Source organism: Larus michahellis, chromosome 6 (genome assembly GCF_964199755.1).
Source record: "Larus michahellis chromosome 6, bLarMic1.1, whole genome shotgun sequence".
NCBI lineage: Eukaryota > Metazoa > Chordata > Aves > Charadriiformes > Laridae > Larus > Larus michahellis.
The window spans coordinates 11,341,531-11,355,434 of NC_133901.1; the positions used below are offsets into that span (position 1 = coordinate 11,341,531).

General features: G+C 41.1%; 1 protein-coding gene across 29 annotated transcripts in view; it reads right to left on the reverse strand.

The window, feature by feature from the left end:
• Positions 1-54: 54 nt before the first annotated feature.
• GIGYF2 (GRB10 interacting GYF protein 2) overlaps positions 55-13,904 on the reverse strand; it is a 77,010-nt gene continuing 63,160 nt past the window's right edge. For 17 of the 29 annotated variants that reach the window (XM_074592846.1, XM_074592834.1, XM_074592845.1 and 14 more), the window contains 11 exons: positions 13,144-13,305; positions 11,193-11,294; positions 8,095-8,253; positions 6,636-6,872; positions 5,909-6,031; positions 5,071-5,274; positions 4,738-4,943; positions 4,281-4,435; positions 2,784-2,953; positions 2,261-2,408; positions 55-470 (listed from right to left, as the gene is read on the reverse strand). In XM_074592846.1, coding sequence (XP_074448947.1) covers positions 403-470; positions 2,261-2,408; positions 2,784-2,953; positions 4,281-4,435; positions 4,738-4,943; positions 5,071-5,274; positions 5,909-6,031; positions 6,636-6,872; positions 8,095-8,253; positions 11,193-11,294; positions 13,144-13,305 — 1,734 coding nt within the window. In that variant the 3' untranslated portion in view covers positions 55-402. The remainder of the gene's footprint in view (positions 471-2,260; positions 2,409-2,783; positions 2,954-4,280; positions 4,436-4,737; positions 4,944-5,070; positions 5,275-5,908; positions 6,032-6,635; positions 6,873-8,094; positions 8,254-11,192; positions 11,295-13,143; positions 13,306-13,904) is intronic. The other 12 variants (XM_074592843.1, XM_074592855.1, XM_074592842.1 and 9 more) reach the window with 3 other exon arrangements.

Here is a 13,904-nt window from a genome sequence, read left to right on the forward strand (position 1 = left end):
CCACGACTGCACGTGTTGGATGTGGTAAGAGTAACGAGGAGAGGGAAGCAATGGTTTGCAGAATCCCAATTGATATTAATTTTTTTTTTCCAGGTATGTCAGCAGAAGAAATCACAGCACAGTGAAAGCTTGCTGCCCAAATCAGCCTTGTTGTCAACGAATCCTATCTCCCACCCTCCCAGGACTCTGAACCAAGTCCGCTCCGCTCGAGGCCGACAGTAGGAATGCCGCCTGTGCAGTCCTGGGCAGAAGGGGTTTGCTGGGGCCAGAGGAAGCAGCCTGAGATGATTGATTCTGTGATTCACTGCCAGGTGAAGAAGAACGCACGGTGGAGAGTGCTGTGTCCAAAATGGAGAATCCATGGTTAACAGATGCAGGAAAAGCCAGCTGATTTGCACATGCTCAGTAGTCTTCTAAAGTCTCTATTTCTCCCATATTGAGCCGCTCTGATGAGGCATTCACTGAAAACCCTGTAAAACCGAAAAGGACTTGTGTTAAAAATCTGGATGTGGTATGTTGTACCTGATTACATCTCTTACACACAGTAGCATCTGTAAGATAAAGTGGATAATATATTTAAAACAAAAACTCAGGGGGAAATTCAGTAAGGCTAGAGATAGAATTACCCAAACTGATTGGTTTTTTCCTTAATAAATTGAAGACAATCAATTGTATATTTAGGTAAGTATCACTCAGTCTGTAAAAAAAAAAAAAAACCAAACAAAAAAACCCCCCAAAAAACCCAAAAAACCACAACAAACCATCAGCAGAAGACATGTTTCAACTTTCATTTAAAAGATGTCATCTGCAGAGCTCGTACGAGGCACATTTGGACACCGTGGGGATGCGTCTCAGCAACATCTCGGAAGGGAGCGCGTTTGAGTCAACTGATGCGTGAAGTGCCCGTCAACACCATACTAATATGGCGCAAGAGCCAGAAATACACGTTCTGTGAACTCGGAATCCAAGTGTGGAATCGTGCTCAATATTTCAGGAGGCATGAGCAATTCTACCTCTTATTTTAAAGTCTAAATACATGTCTCTATGAAATCCAGTGGCAATTACATGTATTTCCATGCTCTTTTTACAGTCTTCTCAGGAATACCACAGGAAAATGCACAAAGTTATAATAGGGCTATGCAGATGGCTCAAGATGCACCTAAACTTCTACCCAACCTTTTAACCTTAAGCACTGAGGACACGATGCACATGAGAAAAGCGCACGGAAAAGCAGAAACATTTTCTATAAGGTAAAAATCCAATATATCATATGCAACTTTCCTACGGAAATTCAATTTTGATGGCTGTACCAACCCCATATGGAGGATGAGAAAAAGGAAAGTTCCCCCGTGTAAGGCTATGAAACACAAACCTGACATTTCCTTGCCTGGAGACTGATACATAGGCTTGCTCTGTGCTAGAAAACAAACCGCTTTTCACAGTCATTATCTTCAACAGATAAAAAGTTCAGTAGATTTAAGAAAATTGTTCTGGCTCCCTCTCGTGGCAGTACGTTACCTAAAAGTTTTTGCAATTATTTTGTAACAGAGTGTACTGATTTTTAAGAAGCTGCATGTGCTACTTCTCTCACAGTGGCAACTTCTTAATTGTATGTAATGATTTCTTCTTTACATCATATCAGGACACTTGAAAGAAACCTTTCCATCAGTGCTATAGGGGCTGGTTAACTACCATCCTCGCATAAAAATTAATTAATGGGGGGGAAAAAAAGGACTACTAATGATGTCATCTCCACTGCCTCCAACTGAATACTCGTGACCACTTCTCAACTTTTTTTTTTCCCCCCAGAAGACCTTCGCTGACTTTTCTGCCTAGGGTGGTTAGCTCATGTAAAAAGGCAGGGAGGGATAAAGGCAAGCCTCGAGAAGCTGTTCCCAATGAAGAAACAGAAAACGTGCTTTTCTTAAAAGAATCAACTAGTGTTAATTCAATAAAATAGGCATAGGTGAACTCAAAAGAAGAAAGGCAGTTTAACTGACATCCCTGAACCACTGAAAGGTTTCCGGGTTGTAACCAAGGTACTGAAGAGGCCTTTTCGTGAGGGAAAGTTTGGCAAAAAGTTTTCCATGAAACGGATAAAGAGTTTTTTACATCACTAAATAATAATACTGAAACAAATTCTAAAGACACTTCAACTACCACCTTTTCTGTGCACATGTGATATTCCCGTTTAAGGTTAACAAGAACTCTACAGTCCACAAGGCTTTTCCCAAATTAAACGTTAATTTCTAAAACTTACCTAACAAGCTGGGATCTGCACGAACCATCTTCTGTTTCTTCTTCTTCTTCCCACTCTGCACAGCCTCAAAGTTTGATTGCTGGTTGTTGCTCTGATTGGTCTGAAAGACCGAATGTAGCGAACTGTGGTTCATCCCCCACACCGAATCCTAGAGAACAAAGCACGTGCGAGGTTACAAAGTGCAATTAAGTTCGGTTTATTTATATTGAAAACATTCGGATAGCTCAAAGCACTTTCTACCTGACATGTGGCAGCACCAGCCACTGATGCATCCACCCAAGGCATCCTTCTAAAGCGTAGCCTGGATGAGCACGCTGAGACACTATTTTATCTACAGCTGGCCTCAACTGCTGGTTATAAAGGATAGTTGAGCCTGCAGTAAATATCTGAAATCTGCTTTATTCTCTGCATTTCACATGACCTGTAAAATCCTGCTCATCCTCCTCTCAAGCCAGCAGAAATGCAGACTCTTCCCACTGAAACAGAGTCTCTCTACACTCCTAAGGACTGCAGTAAGATTTACCTGTTGCTGCTGCTGTTGTCGCTGCTGACTGGCTTTCTGTTTGGCACGGCGCTCGAGAAACTGCTTGGCAAACTCCTTGGCCTCAGGAGTATCTCCAAGATAGGCTCTGATGTAATCATGGACCTCATAGGGAGACTCCACTTCCTTCAGGAAAGAAACAAACGTGGGAACTGCAAGAAGAAGGCAGACCATGAGGGAACGTGTGTTGATGTGTGAACACATGCATGCAGTAAGCACAAACTTTGGATTTCTTTTTCAAATATTTGCTAATCTAATAGCGATTGCAAACAGCTTGCCCCTTTTATGTTCCCTACAGTGCAATGTTCCACCTATTCTGCAGTCAAAGCAAGGAGAAGAGAGCCAGCTAGTGTGATGAGAAGGAAAAATAAACTGACAGTTCTAGGGGCGTGTTAGCCCTTCAGCTTTAGCCACTGCCAGCTTTTAAGCTCAGCTTTAACGTGGGGCCCAAATGGCATTAAATTTGGCACAGCACTCTCCTCAGCGCTGTCATCAGTACAGGCTCTTTTTGCCTGAAGCACAGCAGATCACGCTCACAGGGGCTGGCCTGACCTGCAAGCACCTCAAGCCCTACGGCCAGCTCACTTGCAGGCCTTCCTTATCCTCCTTTTTTTTTTTTTTCCTCCTCAGACTTACTTTGTTGCACTGAGTTTTATTACGACGTGGAGATGGGCAAAGCTAATCACAATCCAGGAAGACACCAGGACAACCTGTGGCACAACCTTGGAAGTATGGAAGCTTACTGTGGATGTAAGACCCACGATGGCACTGCAAGGCCACAGCCTCTCCTCAGACACCAGATATCACAAAAGGGACCAACAAGTTAGCCCTAGTCTGTCTCCTCCAGGAGGAGGGAAGCCGTGGCACTGCAGTTGTGTGAGGTGTGATCCCGGCTCTTGGAGCAGCACCGGTTCCCCAGACAGGTTCCAGGGTCCCACAGAACCACAACTCTGCAGAGCACAGGTGCAGGAGCACAAGGATTTGCACAGGTCCACACTGGAGGCAGCAGGAGGCCTGCAGTGTTTTGCTACAAGGAGCTATCAGTTTGTGATCTCAGACTGTGAGTTCCTCTATTTGCCCTTCAGCAGAATTAGTAAAAACCAACCAGTTTCACACCAAAAAAAAAAATAATTTGCACAGGGGCACACAATAATTTGGCCTGCACTTAAACATGAACCAGATCCTCATCCATCTGCCTGATAACGCTTCTACGACCATCAAAAATCCTCAGCAGAGCTCCGGGTGGCAGACTTTAAAATCGCTTCTAATCCCCACTGATTCGCAACAGTTAGCCCAACAAAAACCAGGGAGAAGATGGTGCAGCCAGTTCTTCAGACCATGGTTTAATAATGCCATTTTGCTGAATGCGTTAAGAACCTTACTTTGATGTCATTACTTTCCCTCAGAACTATCCAGTCAGGAAACAAACTGGATACTGTTTCTCACAGTGGATGACTTACATTCCTCCCCACCTCTTACCATCCAAGTTGTTGGCTGTGTTGAGTGCGTGAAGCATCTGTTCACACCACTGAGTGAATCCATCCTGGGCCTTATTAACCCCCTGGAACAATTTCAACAGCTTCTCCTCTTCTTCCACCTTCTTGTTTTGTCTACTTGTAATACCCACAGATTTACTGAGATAAAGAAAACACATAAGAAATTATAAATTACCAGATTTATCAACAGTATGGTATACAGTACAGTGGTATAAGACTCATTAATTTACAAGATGCAAACACTGTTTAAGAACCAACTAGCATTCCAAGTAGATGACAAAATAAATTGTGAATAGTCGCCTATTAGCTATTTTTGTTGTCAAAACAGATCCTGAGTGACACAGAACAAAAAAGAAAGCACAAGAAGATGTTATAACTGCTAAGTGATCATCTGAGGAGTGGCAGACTTTCTTTGCAAAAGCTCCTTCCCCAAATCCTACCTGAGGCTGGCATTGCTTTTGTTTTTATTGGTCGAGTTACGAGGTCCCACTTCCTTCACTGCATCATCCCAGAAACCCATGTTTGAGTTTTTGGTATCAGCATTACTCCAGATGCTACTGACGAGGTCAGATGCCCACTGGTTGCTGGGATTAGTGTTTAGGGAGCCCCACACTGAATTCCCAATGCTGGTGTGCAGGTTAGAGTGCTGTTGAAACATAACAAAGAGATCCTGGTTATTAGCACCAGACCCAGCCGAAGAGTAACGAACAGACATGGAGAACTGTCACGTACTGTTTCCCTCCGCATACTGATTAGATAAATACCGCACGTACCGTAGTATTTCTGACTCTGTTCGGCTGCTGGTGCTGCTGTTGCTGCTGTTTCTGCATCTGCCTTGCCTCTTCCTGCTGTATCTCCAGCAGGGACTTGGTGGTGCCTGTTGGTTTGGTGACATTACCCCAGCCTGACAATTTTTGCTGCTGTTGCTGCTGCTGTTGCTGGAGGGCCTTCATTAGTTCACGCTGCTGACGCCTTTGCTGTTGCATGCAAGACAAAAGTGCTTGTCTGTACTTTCAGAAGACCATTACTATTCAAAAGTCTAACTGGGAAACTGGTTTCAAACTGACTTCGTTCTCTTCTGGAGGAGTCTGGCTGACCTATTATTTTTTGAGCCAGTACAATTCCTCTAGAAAGGGAGACCCTAGTAACTAGTAAATACAAATTGCTCATTAGCCTAGGACAGAATAAGTTTGCCTAATCCTGACTGCAGCCAGCTAAGCATTTGGGGTCTTGGAGGAATACCTTCTCTCCTACCACCACTTGCCCCCCCCATCCCATCCCTTAAAATGCCCTGGTCTTGTGCATATCTGCAAAGAAATTACAGTACAGATGTGAAATAATTTTATATTGTTTTGTGAACATATTATACTCCTAGGGTTAAAAGGAAAGGGTACGGTTTCCCTTCCTCGCATATATTTGTATTAAGAAGCTATAAAAGCTTCAAACGAGTAGTTATTGAACCTATGCCTGAAAGGTGGGATTTCACCTGAGTTATGCTGGTATTTCAAAGAAACATTCTTCATCCTCATTATTCCTTCTAATCACTTAATCAACTGTTAAGCACTCACATAGCTGAGTCCACTCTAACAAGTTACACCGTTAGCATATTACCTCTTCTCGAAGCTGCCGTTCTCGTTCTTCTTCTAACTTTTGGATTTCTGCCAACGACAGTGTGGTCTGGGATTGACAAGCTCCTGAATTTGATTGCTGACCCCATGTTGAAGATGAAGGGAGCTGGGCCAAAAAACCACATCATTAAGAATTACAAAATGCTTTAGATGATACCGCTGAAGTATAATAATGACAAAACCAGTATAAGATCACAGCACAGGGGAAAAGAAAGACCACCTTTAAACTTTAGCAAAACACTGGAAAGTATAAAATGGCATAAGTAAGTATTAAAAAGTACACTCAAAGTATAAACGGTATGTTTCTTTCAATTGTCCTCTGATGTATCACAGTGTCAAAGACACAACATATCAAGAATAAGGTAACACATAACTGCCTGAAAAATAGCAATCAATTTTGATTTAAAAAACTTTAGAAACTCTGCACTGGCCCTTGCTCATTGCAGCAGAACAAAGATCTGTACTCAGGATCTGTACCTCTTCCAGTATGTTTCTACGAACTGAACCTTTTTCTTTTGGGTTTTGCAACTTAACTTCCCCTTGTTCCTCCCATCACTTACAAAGTCAACTTTTCACCCTCTTCCCTCTCCAGATAGTTCATCCCTCCCTCTCTGCTCTGTTCAAGCTAGTCTAGACAACCCTGAATCCGGCTGCGGTTTTACTTACTACACTGAACCGGAGGAGCAAGTTAAATTGTAGAAACCCCTTACCTTCATTTGTGCAAGTTGCTGCTGTTGCTGCTGTTGTTGCAGCCGTCGTAAAGCCTCCTGCTGCTGCTGCCTCTGTCTCATTATTTCTTTCTGGCGCTGGAGTTCCAGCTCCTTGCGCTTTCGCTCTTCTTCTTCGAGCCGCTGTCTGGCTGCCTCTTCTTCCATGCGTAGCCGACTTTCTTCCAGTCGCCGTTGAGCTTCCTCCTCTTCACGTGCCCACTTGGCAGCCTCCTCTTCCTTCCCAGGACATAAAGAAGAGTAAAGTCTAAGTAAACTTAGAAAATCTAAATTACTTCTACTCTCCAGTATTGAGAGCCTGACAGAACAGAGAGGCACCTTTATACCTGTAATCTGTGCTGATTAGGTTAGGTTCATTTAGCTTTACATTTCTCAGACAAGAAAGCCCAATAATATAGTCTGTATCACCTCAAACTGTAACTTTCCCATTGTTCCACCAAGGCACTTGGGAGAGTATGACATCTCCCTAGTTCAGACCAGCTAATTTCACACCACTTTCCTCCTCCTAGGAGCTACGCTCTTTGCAAATCTGAGCTTCTTCTATCGGCTTACGCTTACAGTCAAGCACTGCTATAGTTTCAATGGAATAAAAATTGACAGGAATAAAGGCAGAAGAGGTGTTGACGTGAAAGAAGATGACACGTGACAAGGACTGTGATGTTTACTGTTGTTACTGAACACTAGAGTTGGAAAGGAAAAGATGTTTCTGCTAACAAAGGAGATGGCTGTGTGGTGGGACAGAAATAGTGGATGAATGTCTTACAAGGGCGGGCCTTGAAAAAGGATTTGTAAATAATAACTGACAATTCTGAAATGGACCTGGAAGTTAATGTGAAGCCAATCGTGTTTCAAGACTAGTTTGATTTAGGGACTGTGACAGTATCAATTAGGGGACTGGAAGCTCAGGTTCCCCAATATGGACTTCTAAAGCTGATCCTGGGGGAAAAAAATCCTCTTAACAACAAGACAAGAAAAGGTAAGAAAAAAGCTGAAACTTTGATAGAGGGTATAGTCTTGGCATAGTATGGAAAGACTGGCAAAACTGATCATCTCAGATGATGTTATGATGATAATTCTATAGTAAAGGCTCAGAGAGTGACAATTCAAAGCAAATTATTACACTGGTATTGTACTCTGCCTTTCTTCTGAAGAAAGTAGTAGAAATACTGTGCTGCAAAGCCATTCTTAAGGCTCAAACACGAAGGAAAACCCTCATCCAACACAGGTATCTTTTCCAAAGGGCAGATCAGATTCTGATTATTTCGTCTGAAATCAGGATACAGGTAAACAACCTATTTTTCATTTACTTGATGCTGTCTAGAAGCTTTGCCTTCCTCCACCAAAACTGATGGTGTCTCAGGCATGGATGCAAGTTTCAAAGCTTGTTCACTCTGGCAGCTTCCATAATTAAATATATTAGGCCTTTTCTGCCATTTTTCACCTGTTTACGAATTAACTCCTCTCGCTGCCGTCTTTCCTCCTCTTCTCTTCTTCTCTCTTCCAATCTTCTAAGTGCTTCCTCCTGCTGTTGCCGCTCCTCCTCTTCCCGCTGTCGCCTTAGTGCAATTTCCTGCTCTCGCTGTCGCCTCAGGGCTTCCTCCTGGAGTTGGGAACACAATGTCAACCTATAAATGCCATTTTATTGACGAACCACATCAGAACACAGACTACAACACGGTCTGGCCAGATAATATGGCCTCAAGAAAAGCTCCTTAGCTCCAAGCTAAGCACTACCAAAACAACTACATTAAACACTACAGACCCACAAGTTAACAAGTTTTTTGATGTAAAGTGAATCTCATACATGAATTCATTATTTTAATGAAAAAAGAAATACATTAAATCATTGCCTATCTTTGGTTTTAAAAATAATGGTGTTGAGAATGATAAAGGGTAAGACTACTCTTTCCAAGATGTACTAACTGTACTTGAACATACAGGTAAATTTTAATGTGTGGGTATCAATAATTCCTTTTTTGGGGCCGTCAGCTCTAAGTTGGAAGCTTTTCCTACTTATAGGAGTTTCTAATCAAGTGCACTGCAAAACTCAAACCATGTCTCCAGACAGAAGCCGAAGAAGCCCAGCGCGCTTCAGGACCCTGGAACCTTTGGAAGTCCCAGAGACGTGGAACTTGATGAAGGGGGTTTGACTGGGCTATTCCTGTTTAAATATTACGGGCAACGAAAGGTCTCTTGAAGACTTTGATTTTTTGGCCATCCCTAAATTATTTAAATAGCTTCCAATAAATGATGGGTTTTTGGCCATCCCTAAATTATTTAAATAGCTTCCAATACATTATGTTTTGCTTCACAAGTGGCAAAATTGTTTACTTAACTCAAAAATAAACATCAGCACCCATTCCTACTCCTCTGAAGATCAACATAAACAGAAAATTTTCCATTCTGCTCCTTGCTTTTTGGAGGAATAGGGCACAACCAGCCTTCTGCTGGCTTCCTGTATATTGTTAACAGGAGCACGCCTGTGCTGTGCTTCCCCCAGCTCTGACTTGCCCTTGTATAAAACAGCCTTGGGTTTTTGCTGCCTTTTCCCGTCTCTGAAGTCCGGCAACTGTGTCAAGGCCACCCTGCTTTTCATCCCTTCTGTTCTTCTCTCCACTTTCTGCCTTACCCTAGCAGCTCAACCTAAAGACCCTACACTTTTTGGACAGGAACTTCAAACTTTCCCAAATACATTTTCCTTTGGAATGATCAGTACTGTGCAATCGTACTCTTACAACTTTTTTTTATAAGCAATACATTGTCCCCAGGATGAAGGGAGACTAATTGCGCAGCATGGATATACGTTTTGAAGTCTGGTAAATCAAGGAAGTTAATTTTGAAATCTAAGACACTTTTATTAAATCTGATACCAAACCTTCATATACATACAGCATAGATAAACTGCCATCCAGCTCACTGAACAACTGGACCAGGTTTCTCTCTGACAATGGCTAATTTCAGATGTTTACAATATAACTGTCAGTAGACAGAACGTTGTTCTTATGAGCAATCCTGTGGCACTGAAGAGCTGCTGGCTGCAAGCCAAGAAGTAATTAATATTCCTGTATATCACTTAAGTGGTTTAGCACTAAATGTAAGTGCAATAAGTGTAAGTTTTCCTTCTACTAGCTGGACATAAAACAGCAGCCTGTGAGTCATTTTCTCATTAATCAAGTTCTTGATTTGTCATATTCACAAAAGCTTCAAGCACAACACCCAACACCCAGACCATTTTGTTACTTGGGCCTGTAACTGAATTAACTGGACACATGCAGCCAAGTCACAATCGTCAAGTGTCCCCAGTACAAAAAATATCCTGCTTTTTTCTTTTGCTGAAAAGCCTACTGAGGAGGCTGGAGGCGTGCCAGTCTGCTTTGTTCGGCTGGAGACCACACACCAGGATCTCAGCTGGGGATGCCGAGCTGCCAGCCAGGCTGGGGGGCTGTTCGCTACTACTCACTGACGTTAAACGTGGTACCTGAGAGATGCACAAAGTCACCACGTCCTCCTTTATGACAGCGATTCAATGGCATCTCTGCCCTACTTTCCCTTTGGGAAATGAGGCTGGAATTGTCATTAATAAAAATGCAGGGATCTCTTTCGTGCTCAGGCATGCCAGGAGAGACACTGGTGAATGACAGCAATTTGGAAAAAAAAAAAAAAAAAAGACTTCTCTCTCCTAGAGAACTAAAGATGAACAGTGCTGTACCACTGTGAGGAAAAAATTCTGCAAGATTATGAAAAGCTGGGAACCACATGGCTGATGTAATTCTCTTTTCCTACTTTTCACAGCTATAGAAAAGGCTGTCTTAATATTTACTTTTGTATCTTCTTATTATTCAATGTTTTTGTTTGAGCATGTGACCAAAACCATTCAAAGCTCTCCAGCTTTCTGCCACTGACTTGTATGGGAAACAGACTCATTCCTTTGGCTCTTACTGCTCCCATATTCATGGCTCCCTGCTCCAAGAGAATCCAAATATTCATTAGCATCTTTTCTAATAATTGTTTTCCAGCACACGTATCTTGCTGTACAACCTATTTCAGATCTTAAAATATTTATAATCTTGCAGAAAATCCTTAAGTAGCAAGCCTCATTTCAGTAGACTCTGGATTCTTAAATAAACTATCAGAAAATTTTTTGTAGTTAGTAACACCTGCAACTCTGCTTGTCTATGTTTCTAGGGCTTAAAATCTTTTAGTTTTTTGATTCTCATCTTTGAGCCAGGTATTTTAAAGAAAGCACTAAAGATACAATTCAGAGAAAACAATTGTTAGCTAATTATTAAACCTCAAATTTTGTTCCTGAAAGTGAACAATCATTACAAATGAGGAAATATCAGATCAGAAACAAAAAAGAAATACAGGAGTTACACAAACTGGGCATTACTATTTGCAATTCTACAGTGCAAGTAATTGATGAAAACTATGAACAGAACTGGATTCAACATTTGGTATGACATTTCATCCTACAGAATTGAATTTCTATTAGTTTTTTTTTTTTATTTAGAATTCACCATCAACAGCATATTTACTAACCTTATATACTAGTCTTTTATGCAGTATTACATCAAAAGCCTTCCTGAAGTCCAGGCAGATTAAGTCTACTGCTTCACCCCTCTCAGCTCTCACTGTCATCTCCTCAAAAGAAGTTAATCAAATTTGTTAAGCATCATCTCCTCTGTATAAATCCATGCTAATAAATCAGTTCATCCCTGATTCTACAATGCCTTCCAGTACAAAAGTCAGATTCAAATATTAGACCAGTTTGTTGTTTTTTTAAATACAGAATACAATATTATTTTCTCTTTCCAGAGAAGTGCTTAAACTCTTTTGTTACCTTTTCAAGACATTATTGCTCAGAATTAAGCATTGTGGCAATTATTCCATTGGTAATGAACTAAGATACTTGCTGTTACCGCTTTTCGACCGCATTCTGCTTCCTCCTTGTAAGTAATTATTTCCCATGACATCTCAGAAAAGGGAGAATCATATTGTTTACTGTACAAATCCAAAGCGGACGAAACACTTTGGAATTTAATGGACATTTCTAAGTAGTTATACACAGTAGCAAAACTGTTAGTCTGAAAAGAAACAACCCAAGTCTATTTATTTGAAGCCACCATGGATGAAACACATTGAGTTACCAGGTGATCAGCTGAAAAATTAGTTATCATTAAAACAGATCTAAAGCAACTTAACTCAAAAGTTAAAACTTTTGAGCATATTATTGCTTTAGTGCTGCAGTAAAGCTTGAACTCGAGCATCAAAGGATGCTTTTCCACTGTATACCATAATGACTTGCTGTACACAGAGTACACGTATTAAACCAAGGAGCCATTCATTGACAGACTTGATTCTTAAAGATACCATGAAAGCTAACTACATATCACACTGTAGTTGATTAAAAGAGATGTTCAGTGACAAAACCCAAACGCTGAGTGAACGGAGGTCTGTGACTAACTTTCAAGTAAAACTAAAGACTCTAGAGGATTCCTCAGAAATGTCTGAGTCTTGAATCAGGAAATGCGCTTTATGACTGTCTACCTAGGCACATAGCAAATATTACAAAGGACAAAATTGTTCATTACTTCCACCTACTATTCATGTGCTACTTTACAGGGCATTTATTGACTAACTCCTTGGCGAACAACCTCAATGCGCTCGCCCTTATCCTTCACACGCAGAGTGAAAACTAACTTACACTGCCTTTCCCTCCTATGACACTTAAGGATCAATTAATCTTTCTTCCATACAAAGTTCAGAAGTAAATGCTAGAAACGTCAAGCTAATAATGTCTCCGTTCTGTGTTCTTGTAAAATTAAGGACACACTACAACTCCTAGATTCATTCTCCTACTGCAACACAGATCACGTCATTCATTTTAACACATCTGTTTGTCCAAACTACCTCCCTTTCCCAAATATCAACTCAAGAAAATAAAGCTGACAGACTCTACGACATAACCCAGATAATCATTTATTCAAAAAAATTATATACTAAGTTAAAAAAAAAAAAACACAGGGGAAAAGAGCTAAATGTTACATCCCTTTTTCCACTATAGCCCTTTACATTTTATTCACTTGAAACAGCTGCTCAAGCTCCAGTCTGCTCCAGAACATACCCTTATCAAAACACTAGACTGCATAAATGGTGAATAAAGATTAAATATACAATAACTGGGCAACTAATTTTAGTGTCTAGTATTGACACTAAGAAGTTGGGAGGGAATATTCCACATGGAATAAAGCCTCTCAGCTCACAAACAAGTACCTATCTTTAAGTGAACCATCAGAGCCCATTTCTCAGATTGCAATCTGGGCTCTTAAAATCAAGAGCAGAAGAATCATTTCATATACTCACATGAAAAATATTAGAACTGTCTTCATACACACCTACCAAAGATTAATTAGACCCCACAGGATTCTTAAAGTGAGTTTTTATAAAGTATTAAAATTAATTAGAGATGAACTACATTGAGGAAACTCACTTGCTTCCTGCGGGCCAGTTCTTCTTCTTCCCGTCGTTTCCTCTCATCTTCCTGCTGCCTCCTAAGTAGCTCTTCTTGTTGCCTCCGAAGCTCCTCCTGCCTTTTCCTCTCCTCTTCCTCTCGTTTGGCCCTCATTTCCACTTCTCTCCTCTCTTGCTCTAGCTACAATTCACATAAAACTATACTCAGATGCAGGTAACGTATTCCTACACCGTTTCTTAGGGCAACTCTGCTGAGATTACAGGAACAACATAACAGATGAAGCCTCTGACAGATGCTCTCCCTTAATTATAATTTTACCTATCAGCTGGCTGCCTACCGGGCTCAGACTGCTGAAATAGTCTAGAAAATTTCTGACAATTTCTGTTCTGTAACGAACACCAGTTCTCTAGTCAGACTTTCTACATCAGCTCCTTAAAATAACCTCTGACTTTAGAAGCTAGTAGCGAGTTGCTTTGCAGTCATCATAAAATAATCAGTTTCAGGAAGTGTACAGAATCATACAGGTTCAAACTTACACAAATTATTTAACACTAGAGTAAGTGTAAAACAAGCCTGACAAACAGGACTCTTGTAATTCCCCAAACCAATTCTGGTGAAAAGATGCAAGTATTAAGAGAACAGCTACCCGCTCCTGCTCAGGGTTTGGCATGACAGCTCCTGATGATCCCATTTTAAAACAGAGGTGGCTGGTGAAGAGTTTTTAATCACAAGCATAAAAAATATAACCCCTACTTCAGAGGTCGGTAGTACCTCCAAGA